The 12,336-nt window shown below is 37.8% G+C and overlaps 1 protein-coding gene across 1 annotated transcript; it reads left to right on the top strand.

Annotated features, from left to right (window-relative positions):
• Positions 1-1,508: 1,508 nt before the first annotated feature.
• On the top strand, positions 1,509-8,461 carry GPT2 (glutamic pyruvate transaminase (alanine aminotransferase) 2; the record flags this gene model as incomplete). The annotated part of the gene is made up of 7 exons (XM_010080449.1): positions 1,509-1,752; positions 2,519-2,598; positions 3,163-3,299; positions 4,638-4,812; positions 5,640-5,795; positions 6,829-6,941; positions 8,159-8,461. Coding segments are annotated over 7 exons (996 nt in total), but the record flags the coding sequence as incomplete, so codon positions are not given.
• Between the last annotated feature and the right edge of the window lie 3,875 nt (positions 8,462-12,336).

The raw sequence follows: 12,336 nt of genomic DNA, 5'->3' as shown, positions 1-12,336 counted from the left end.
CTACTGTGAAGAAAATTAACTTTATCCCATCCAAAACCAGCACAGACAGGAATAACTGTCTCTTATTAGTTTCTTCCTTTACACAGACACATTTACTGATACTACAACAACCAGCAGTTCTTTGCTTTTATTAAGGCAGCCTTTTATAGCTTGTTTGTGAAAGTTTTTTTAAATGACATCTAGTGGCAGAGTTCAGAATGACAACGTTCTGACATGAACAGTTCTCCAGATGTCTTTAGTGAATTGGCTTTCCAGAGTTTATGATGCCAAGGGTTTTGTTCTGGCAACTTGTCAGGAATGGCAGCATAGCATATCAAATCCGTACCACGCTTATTTGATTTCACCAGTGATGAAAAGTCAGCAGTACAATGAGTCTCATTATTTGGCACTTCCAAGGATAAAACAACTATTGTTTCATAACTTGGGGGACTGAGGTGGTTAAAGGGTTTTTAAATTTGCATTTGGTCCTGATTATACATTTTGGATGCTTGGTAGTTTTAAACTAGCAGTGGGTACAAAATTATGTTGATTATAAATCATTACCTTAGCAGCTAAGTTAGTATGTGACGAGAGGCACAGAATGGCAGATGTTGCTCTAGAACCAATGAGAAACTTAAAGGATACTGCTGTTATATCTGAAGAGATATTTTTTTTACACTATCAATTACATCTTGATAAGGATGCCTGCTTTGATTTTGCCTGTACTTCAGAGTTCTCCCTTGATTATAAAGGCAAGAAATCTCTCTACTTCCTGCACCAAATGCACTCTTTTATTTAATTCACATGTAAAAAGCCCACACATACACACACAGACACACAGCTGTTGGGCACAGGTAAATCCTCTGGACTGGCCTTAGCACAAGCATTGTTTCTGTCTGTATCTTCTGGGCGTACACTACATATGATACCTTAGCTTTCCATCCCAAGACATGCAGACCTGGTCTCTTCTATTACTTGAAAATGAAACCATAATGTGAGCCTCTAGCTTTGTTCCCACATGGCCACAATTGCTCCTCATCTAAAACAGGTCTCTCTGTTCCAAAGGAGAACCCCCAGAGGCCCCCAGTTCTAATTTCTGGCTTTTATTTATTGTCCTCTCGTGTTCAGTGAGATCAAATGAGTGGAAGGCAACAAGCAACAACTATCTGAGGCTTCTTTGCTTACAACTGGGCACAGCAGATAAATCACGATCTTGATATTCCTGTCTCCAACTTTCCCTCTAGCCTTGTGCTCAGAATGTTTTTCCTAAATTTTGCAGTTGATCAGACATGAACTTCAGAAGCCATGACATGCAGAGGAATTCCATTAAGCTGAGTTACACCATCCTCAGCCAGTAACTTAACTTGAAAAAAATAAATACCATTTGATATGAGAAAATGACAGCATGCTTCTAGAATAGAAATCTACCTTAACTCTAGATTTTTAAAGAAGGAAAATAAGTAACTTGTTGTAGAGTATACTATTAATTCTAGTGTGTGACTTTTTCTTAATTCCTACTTTTTCCCCAGACAATTTTAAAGATCTTGGTCTCAGGAGGTGGAAAATCCCGAACAGGAGTGATGATCCCTATACCACAATATCCCTTATATTCAGCAGCCATATCTGAACTAGATGCTATCCAAGTGAACTACTATTTGGATGAAGAAAATTGCTGGGCTCTAGATGTGAATGAACTTCGCCGTTCCTTGAATGAAGCTAGGGCATATTGCAATCCAAAAGTCCTCTGCATCATCAACCCCGGAAATCCCACAGGTCTATAGCAATTTTGTTTAATGGATGGGTTTTAAGACCAATTTTTTTATTTTCCTCTTTCATTCATTTGACACTACAGGCAAATCCTAAATACATATAAAATAGGTAAAGCTGAATTCTAGAGATCAGTGCTCTAAGTAGGACAATATGTCATACTTTTAGAAACTTATTTTCAGTATCATGGAACTCCAGGGATTTGGAAAGAGAGGAGGGAGCAGCTTCACTTCACTGGATCCTATTTGAAGCCACTGCTTCCACTGAACTTTTGTAGACCTGTGGAATGGCTTTCAGTCACTTTTGATCTTTATCAAAGATCTTGTCTCTGACTTGTCCTGTAGCCTTTTGCCTCTGAGAGGCAATGACTACAGATACACTCCGAACTCAGTGGCAACCAGTACCTCCCTCAGAAAAATTTTGGGTTTTTAGTAGTTGAGGTTGATTAGTGAGAAACTAGCTCCCACTTAACCATCGTGCATGAGTATTTCAAATTATCAGTTATACACAGAGTACTCTTAATAAGTTATTGATTGATTACTGAATCTCACATTTCCTTTTCTTGAGATGGACCAAATTACTTGAACCATAATTCCTAAAAAAATGTTCCTGAAGTTCACACTTAGTGAATTGAATTCTAAAATTCAATAGCACTTTTCTGAGAAACAGGAATATCTTATTAAAAAGCTAGTAGTCTAACTAGGTCTGGGTGAAAAGATTTGTATACATCTGCTCCACTAACTTTCTTCTTGCTTTAAAAATCAAACTATAGGCCAGGTGCAAAGCAGAAAGTGCATTGAAGATGTGATACACTTTGCTTGGGAAGACAAACTTTTTCTTCTGGCTGATGAGGTAATGGAATATTCAGTTCTCTCAAAAGCACAGCTAAGAGTGCATATGAGGTGTAATTTTGTTCCATGTGTGGTATTGGTATTTTTTAAGTTCAGGGAACAGGTTCTGTGTTATCATGTTAAGACATGAACAAACATGCAAGATTCTTAATATCAAAGGATTAATAGGAGAGGTGGCTTGATCTGGATTTGAACTAGAGGGAAAGTGTCGGGAACAGAAGCAAGGAGACACAAGGAGGAACTTTGCTGGAACTGACCTAAAAACCTATGTGATACTCAAACCACTTCAAAGGAAAGAAACAGAAGGAAAATAAATTTAAACATACAAGTAAAGGTTAAATGATACAAAGAAGCTCACTGTTCTTCCAAAGGCTGTACATATGGCCACATGAGATAAAATGTATCATTACAGTAACCATTACTTAACAAAGAACCTTGTGTCTTCTAAGGGCTTTAAGTTCTGAGTGTTGCCGCTGTTTCTTCAGTTCAGATCTGGCTCTCTAAGAGGCCATCTTTTATCCTTAGTTGGGGGAACAGAGCACATTAATGTCTTCTGACTGTTCAGGTTTACCAGGACAATGTGTACTCTGAAGGATGCCAGTTTCATTCTTTCAAAAAGATTCTGTATGAGATGGGACCTGAGTACTATAACAATGTTGAGCTGGCCTCTTTTCACTCCACCTCTAAGGGATACATGGGCGAGTAAGTCTGCTTTAGTTTTTTTTATTTCATCTTCCTCATTAATCTGGTTGGACAGATGTTTCATGTTAGTGACCTGAAGGTAATCCACTGTCTTCTATTAATTTTGACTAAAAACTATTAAGAAAAGAAAAACAAGCATTTAAAGCACAGAGTAATGGGTTAGGTCAGTGGTTTTCAAAGTATGGAATAATAAGTGTATTTATTTCAGAACCTAATTCCTCAGTTCCACAAAGGTGAAATCCTACAGTCCTAAACTGGACCTGTGACGAAGGAGAATATGGTCTCCGTCATTCAAGGGAACAACTCAAGAGTCACTGGGATGTTTGATATTATAAATGTTTGGTTGTTTTGGGGAGGAACAGATGGAAAAATGAATTTTCTGATTAAATGAATGCTGCTACAGCTGTATGCTCTTGTTCTGAAGAGCAAACAATCCAAGTAAATCCTTAACGTACCTAACAAGGAAGCTGCACGTACAGTTTTCTCTGTATGGGATACTAGGGCTTAATGAAGAAGCTTAACATGACCTGGCAATGTGTGCTTACAGCCCAGAAAGCCAACCAGATCCTGGGCTGCATGACCAGCAGGTCAAGGGAGGGGATTCTCCCCCTCTACTCTCCTCTTGTGAAAGCCCACCTGGAGTACTGCGTCCAGCTCTGGGGCCTCCAGCACAGGAAGGACATGGACCTGTTGGAGTGAGTCCAGAGGAGGCTATGAAGATGATCAGAGGGCTGGAGCACCTCTCCTGTGAGGACAGGCTGAGAGAGTTGGGCTTGTTCAGCCTGGAGAAGAGAAGGCTCCAGGGAGACCTTATAGCAGCCTTCCAGTACTGAAAGGGGGCTACAGGAGGGATGGGGAGGGACTCTTGATCAGGGGTGTAGTGACAGGATGAGGGGTAACGGCTTTAAGCTGAAAAAGGGCAGATTTTGACTAGATATTAGAAAGAAATTTTTCACTGTACGGGTGATGAGACACTGCAACAGGTTGCCCAGAGAAGCTGTGGATGCCCCATCCCTGGAGGGGTTCAAGGCCAGGCTGGATGAGGCTTTGAGCAACCTGGGCTAGTGGGAGGTGTCCCTGCCCATGGCAGGAGGTTTGGAAGTAGATGACCTTTAAGGTCCCTTCCAACCCAAACCATTCTATGATTCTGTGATTAATGACATATCATTTAGTTCCATCATAAAACATTACCAGTATAGCAGCTGGTTCAACAACCTGTATGTTACCTATTGTAAGATCCTCACTAGTTGTCTTTCTACTTCTGTAGTTATTTTAATTGCTTTTCCAGTATTTCTACACTTGAGGTTAACCAATCTCTTCTGTTCACTTTAATCACAGGTGTGGCTACAGAGGAGGTTACATGGAGGTCATTAACTTGCATCCAGAAATTAAAGGACAGCTTGTTAAGCTGCTTTCTGTTCGCATTTGTCCTCCAGTTTCAGGACAAGCAGCAATGGATATTGTAGTGAATCCTCCAATACCTGGAGAAGAATCTTACTCTCAGTTCATAAAGGTCAGCAGTAACATGTTTGCTCTTTTGTGCATTTCCTAAATCTGTCCTATGTATTGTAAACTCAAAATATGCACGGTGACCAGACTTCTTTCCTTTCTTCTCGGGCAATTCTGTAATAACACCAATTTACAGGACTATGCAGGGTATTTTAAATTAACTCAATATGACTACCTTTAAAAATATTTTTTATTCCTTTAATAGCTCCTTTGTTTAGGAGCCAAAAAAAGCTAAGAAGGCATTATTGAATCATCTTTCTTGCTGATAAATTCAACTTTGCTCCTGTGTTTAGACAAAATAATTACTAAGTAAGATTTGCTTTTACTAAAATCTAAACAGGAATGTAAGTTTGAATACAGTTATAAAATCAACCTTGTTCTTAGGTATCCAGTGCCTCTATATACAGAACAACATGGTATTCTGTATTAAAGTATACATATAGTTTCTCACTTGTAAAAATTAAACTGAATCTGGCTTAAGAAATTACAGTATTGAGACAGATCAAGGGTTCAGCTAACTTGGTCTCTAAAAATAGCCAAGAGTGGATGCTCAGAAGGAAGAACGTAAGAAGAGAGCATGCAGAGAGAGACTTCTGCAGGTAATAACACACACATAATATCTCCACACTTTGTAGCTGTATCCCGCTGATGCCTTTTTGCATTGCTGTCTTTAAGAGTATGACTGGAATGAGGAACATCATTTGCTCTAATAGCTCAGCAAAGCACTAAGAGTGCTTAATTCGGGGAAGGCTTCTTGAAGCATCGTAGTTTTCTCTGGTGTTTTTATTGCCATTTCAAATATATCAAACTGAACACCTTCCTTTCAAACAGGAGAAGGAGTCTGTTTTGAACAATCTTGCCAAAAAAGCCAAACTAACAGAAGACATGTTTAACAAGGTACCAGGAATTCATTGCAATCCACTTCAAGGAGCTATGTATGCTTTCCCACGGATCTTTATTCCTTCCAAAGCCATTGAGGAAGCAAAGGTCAGTCACTCATTTTAACCTTCACACACTTATGCCTGCCACTTCTAATGATGAATTTTTATTCCAGAGATAGAGTAAGCTCATGTAGTTACAAAAGCAGTACTCCGTTGACTATGTATGATCTTAAATATAACGTGACCTTTATTTTAAGAGAGGAAAACAAAACAGAGCATTTCATCACAGTGGTAAAGCTTCCAGGTCGAGAATGTTACCCAAGGATGTTAGTGTTATAGGGTGGGCAAGTAGCTGGACCTGTGCAGATTCCAAATTGCTGCCCATGCCTGGGTTGGGCAGGCCAGCACATGCGATGGGGATTGTGATGCTGAACCTGCAAAAGAACACCTTCCGTTCAGCAAGCGTGGGCAAGAGGGAGGGAAGTTTCCTGAACAAATTTTACTTCTGGACAATACATTTTTGTATTTGGGTCAGTAAGCTATATTACCAAATGACAAATATTTTTGTTCCTAACTAGAGCTCTATTACCTAATGTGTAATATTAATTGTTAAAGGGAATTTTATCAGCATAGCCGAGGACAAAAATAAGGCTGTCTTTCAGCTGATTTTTTGATTAGGCATATAACCTGCATGTATTTAAGAACTTCCACAGTTACTAACCAGGGGACTTTCTAGTCGGCTGATAATTCAAGGAAAAAAATAGTAACTGCCAACAGAACTGGAACACAGCTCTCAAATTAATTTCATCTTGTCAAATGTCAGTGGCTTAAATTTTTTTAAGTACAATTTTGAGACTTTTGACAAGAAGTTACAAGCAAGTCAAGGAGAAAAACATATCTAAAACATTTCTTTTGAAGTGAGTGTTTTGTGTGGGTTCTTCAGCCTTGTTCCCCCATGAAGTACTGTTATTTAATTCACAGTGTGAACTGTCCCATTAGCAATTGTTCTTCATCTTCTTTAGTAAATAGAATAAGAAACTAATAATGTAAGATAACGATTCAGGAAGAAAAGCAATCATGAAGTTCTATATATTTTGAATATTTTTACTTCAAAAATTCCAAAACATCCATTTCCTTAGGCTCATAAAATGGCACCTGATATGTTCTATTGCATGAAACTTCTGGAAGAGACTGGAATATGTGTTGTACCTGGAAGTGGATTTGGCCAAAGAGAAGGAAGCTACCATTTCAGGTACAGCTGCTGTTTGTTTAAAATCAAATGAACTGTAATAAGCTAAGTACCATCCCAGTACTTTCTCTTCTGGTTATTTTTTAATATAAGAATTTGTATTTCAGTTTATGTTGTCTCATTTTCTGCTGGACACTTTCTGTACACTGACAGCTAGGCAAAGACCTGGTCTGCTAGATGAGCTATTCAGGTTTTTATGGCATTTTCACAGCTTGCTGTCACAGAATTATTCTATTTTTATACACTGACAGTTGAAATGCCTTCTCCACTAATACAAACAATAATAATAGCTTATACTCTAATCTTAAAGTTGGCTAAGGCATTACAAAAATTTCCCTGCTTTCTTCTGGTGGGAGGTGGGGTTAAACAGTATTTCTGTATGGAGAAACTGCATGAGAGATGCAGCATCTTCCCTCTAAATCGGCTCCTTAAACACGCTGAATAACTCTTCACTTTACCAAAGCAAGATGTTGGACTAAATCTTCCAGTATCAAAACTGTGACCCTTAACTCTATTGCTTTGCCTTCCAATAAACAGCACTTTACTCCAGCTGAGCCACTGATAGCTAGAATTTATCACAGAATTCAGTCTTGTTTGGTCTGAAGCAACGCAGCAGAGAGTACCTTCAGCCATGATAGTTCTGCAACAGAGATAGCGGGGTTCGATATCTGGGTGCATGCAGCTCCAGGAAAAGGCTAGTGTGAGTCCCTGTACTAGTGTGGGAAAAACATTTTGTTCTGTACATGTTGCAGACAGTCCTGCATACAGTCAATGTGATTTTCAGATTATGCAGAAGAAGGAAAAAAGAAACTAAAAACTGCAGTGTGGGATGTTGCATTGTCTTAATGCTTCTGAATTAAGTTTTCAGTTAAAAAAGAAATGTACATTTCCTCATAACCGCCTGCCCTAAATCTCAAAAAAAAAAAAAAGGTATAATTTGGCATGACTGCCCCAAAAATGGAAGCTGAGTTCTTGTTTCCTTCTTTATCAATTCCTGAATTCCTATATATTAACCAATTGAAACAAATTGCTCTAGTTTAATACTGTAGTTCAATTAAAGCATAAATGCAGAAAATAAGAGAATCACATCCAAACAGATATTAAAGTGAACACATTACTAGCTGTACCCTGAGATTAATCAAGATCTGTGCAAAGATTACAGTTTAGTTTATTTTAAAGATAATGTGGGTTTTTTTCTTCCTTTTAATATTGTTTTTCAGAATGACCATTCTTCCTCCAGTAGACAAGCTGAAGATCCTACTGGAGAAAGTGAAAGACTTCCACATAAAGTTTCTTGAAAAATATGCATGAAACTAGTGTGGCTTTTCCCCCTCATCCCCTCTTCCAGGTGAATGCAGAAAATGAACAAAGATGTGCTGAGAATGTGCTGTTCATCTAACTTAACTAAATTCAAAATAGATAGAACCAATCTCAGATACTGCTACAACTTATTGGACTATTACATTTAATGTCTGGTATAGAAGACATTGTTACACTAACTTTTTTTTTTTAAGGGGAAAAGGAGGATGTGAAGAAAGCAGTGAAAGAAAGAGTCAGTAAACAATGTTGTGCCTTGACTGGAAGTTAGATTCGTGAACTCTTGACTCAATAGGTTGGGGGGTTGCTCATTAAAATCACTACTGTGTGTGGGTTTTTTTACAAAACAGAAATTGTTTAGCTAAGAACATGTTTCCCATCTTAAAATTATACTAAAGAGAAATTCAAAAGCCTACATTATAAGTATTGTTTGGTTTAATTTGTTGTTGTTCGATATGAAGTGTTCTCCAAATCTGATTAAGCATGTAGGTACAGCGTGCTCAGTTAAAAAAAAAAAAAAATCTTTAGCAGATGTGTGCAAATGCCTCTGAACTTCTGTTGAAAGGAAATCCTGCCATCACAGCATAATCTGAGTGGAATATACAGTTTTGATCAGAGGAGTGAACGTGGTGTCTGCTTGAACCCTATTTTTATGAAACTGAAACATAATGAGGAATATTAGTTTCTTATTCATATGCTATTCAACACATCATCCTGGCATAAAATAAGAGCACTGAACACTTCCTCTCATGACAACTCCATGACTCTCCTGTTAACTCACATCTTTTATATACATGGAACATACTAAGTTACTGTTTCAAAGCAGCGTGAGTACTGTCAATCCTTTCAAGTAGGGTAAAACCAGAATCGCTTTACCTATGGAGAACATTTGTTTGGAACCACAAGACTGAGAGACCCATTAGCTGGCCAAAATCCAGCTTGAACTGGCAAGGACTAACACTTGTTGTTACCAGGAGAAATGCTGGGGTGGTTTCTAATGAAGGAAAAGGCATTGAAAATAAAATGTTTTGCACCAAGCATAAAGATAATGATAGTACAGCTCACTCTTAAATCTTCCACAATCATACTCCTAGCTGAATGACCCTGAGTGCTTATTAAAAGCCAGATAAACCAAGTTGCTATCTAGGAGTACAGCTGTATTACTCTACTAATCTATCCTTACACAAGAGAAGGCTTCTGTTTCTCTAGAATTGGAAGCTCATAACTTCTGCTAGCACTGATACAGGATTGAAGGAACACAGCTTCCAGTATTCAGCCATGAAAGCATTAGCATTTGTCAGGCTTAGGCTCAGCATTTACAAAGTTTATTCATTAAGAATATCTCATTTAATCTAGTCACTAATTTTAAGGTATTATTTAGAAGTAAACTCATTTTAATGTCTCCTAGCACTTGGTTGGGCTGCCTTTGTGGCTGGTTCAACATCCGATGCTAATCCAGGTAACTAAAGCCCGGGGCTAGAGAATCACCATATGGATAAAGCGTGTGCCAATCTATTATGTGTGGAAGGCAAGAGATGTTGCCAATAACTGTCCTTGCAACAGCAACTACAAGTCTGTGACGTAGGATTAGCAGCTGATGTACTTCTCACAGTTCCTTACTGAAGTCTGTGAGAAGAATTTAATACTTCTTAATCACCTGCCAGTGGTTACAGGTTCATAAATGAAAACAGCACGCTGCTCCACAAAGTTATGATGGAGGCTTGGAGAAAAAAAAAAATATATATATATACTTTTATCCTTGGAGAAATTGACTTCTTGGAGAACAGCAGACTGAGAACATTTACATTGCTACTATCCATTGATAAATACAACCTTTTATCTGTTAGCACTCTCCACTTGGCATCCTTAATATGCACTAATAAATCCAGAAAGCAAAACTGTAGTAAGAGGTCAGAATATTGATGTAAAAATAAGACAAACAGCACTTTCCTATTTTAGGAATGTGCCCAAATTAGATCTGGCTTTGGACTCGTAATGCAGTGTAGATTGAAGCTAAGATCTAACAATGGGAGTTAGAATATTTTTTTATATTTTTGTAACTACAGCTTTTTCATGGGGTAGTATTTGTAATCTAATAAGTCAATAGATTTTATATTTGCCTTGCATTTGCACCTGATACTTCTGGAAAAAAAATTTAAAGGTTTACAAGTTTCTAATGATAATTTACAGGTGTAAAAGTCTTTTTGTTTTAAGTCAGGACAACAATTCCTACACTTTTAAATCAAAATATAATAGCATAAACTGAGTTTTTTCTAAACATTCTATTATGGTGCCTTTTATGTTTCTGACATTATAAGGGATAACAATTTGTTCTTGATGCATCTCATACGGAAGGATGGTGATTTCTATTGTCCATCCACAATATTTGTATGTACTGTGATAAGGTTAATGTGCATTTTTGTGGAACAATCCTGTAAAGCTAAGAAAAGAGGCTTATTTTCAGTGTCTTCAAAATATTTCATTAATAACAGACAATATGTACTTTCAAATGCATGCTTCTAGGTTTGATTTTCCTACAGGTGCTCCTTATAATGTTACTTCAGATGTATGAGACTTCCCAATAATAAAGCACATGCTAAAAAAAAAAAAAAGTAGTACTCCATTTCCTATGTCAACTGAAGCAACACTTGCTGGATTGCACTAGTGTGCAATTAACTTCATCTTCAAACTAGTATGTAATTAAATCTATGTACCAGATCACTAATTTCTGCATCACTCCAATTTATGGACTTGAAATTTGTCAAATTCGTTACCACCAAACTATTCCCTGCCAACACAGAACTGTACATAGAGATGGTCTTAGGCATGTTTTATGCTCAAAATTAACCATATCTTTTTATGCAAGGAGTTGTAACCAGGAGTTAAGCAAGCCAGACTTTTTTTGTTCATAGAGAGGATCAGTCAGGTTGATCAACTGTGGCCTGAAAGCTTCGGTGAGGGGTTTTTTTGGTATTGTCAGTTGTTTCCTTTTCAAAAAACTTCTTACATGGCTTGTATGAGATTAAAGTTACAGAGCAACACCGTCTTCCAGTGACACCTCAGAATTACTTTAGTGGTGTTTGTTTGGTAATTCAAAAGAAAATTAAGTTTAGGGAAAGGGAAGCCAGTCCTACTTCCCTAAGCATATGTATACGACAGCACCACAAAAAAAAAGCAAAAGCAGGCAATTTTCTTTGTATCAGGCATCTGAGCGCTTTCTGGAGTAGAAACATTTATCTAGGGTTTTTTGGGAGTAGGTTGTTTGTTTTACACACAAGAACATGGTCTAATATAAAATGGTTATATTATGACTTGTCAGATTTTTAATTGCTTTTTTTGAGTAACTTTTTGGAACAGTAGATACTACACCAGACACATAGGATACAGGAAAAGCTACTAACTTCCGAGACCTTGCAACAGTGTGAGAACCACTAGTGTTTTAAAACATTCTCTGAATTCCTTTTTACACAGTTCCTTGGTCAATAAAGATTAAAGGGTTGATCATTTGTACGAAACCCAAGATACTCATACCTCTGGTGTGGTTTTTTATTTGGATGAATGTAAGATAATAAGTTTCTGCAAGGAATTCTGCTTTTAAGGGTATGGCTTTGAATGTCTTTATACTTTGAACACCACGTGTAGTCATGCCATCTAATGTTCCACCTTACTACATGTTTATTAAGCACTCCCTTCACCTGATTGGAATTTACACAACTTGGAACCATTTGCACCAGGCAGAACACATTATTTGCTTTGCTAGCTTTGAAGAGCTGCACATTCAGCACACCGAACATTTAAGGGTATGGCTTTGAATGTCTTTATACTTTGAACACCACGTGTAGTCATGCCATCTAATGTTCCACCTTACTACATGTTTATTAAGCACTCCCTTCACCTGATTGGAATTTACACAACTTGGAACCATTTGCACCAGGCAGAACACATTATTTGCTTTGCTAGCTTTGAAGAGCTGCACATTCAGCACACCGAACAGCAGTAAAACTTGGAACCATTTGCACCAGGCAGAACACACTATTTGCTTTGCTAGCTTTGAAGAGCTGCGCATTCAGCACACCGAACT

The sequence above is a fragment of the Pterocles gutturalis genome, unplaced genomic scaffold, assembly GCF_000699245.1.
Source record: "Pterocles gutturalis isolate BGI_N339 unplaced genomic scaffold, ASM69924v1 scaffold17889, whole genome shotgun sequence".
Taxonomy (NCBI): Eukaryota; Metazoa; Chordata; class Aves; order Pterocliformes; family Pteroclidae; genus Pterocles; species Pterocles gutturalis.
The sequence above is the reverse complement of the archived record's forward strand: the minus strand, read 5'-3'. Positions and strand labels throughout refer to the sequence as shown.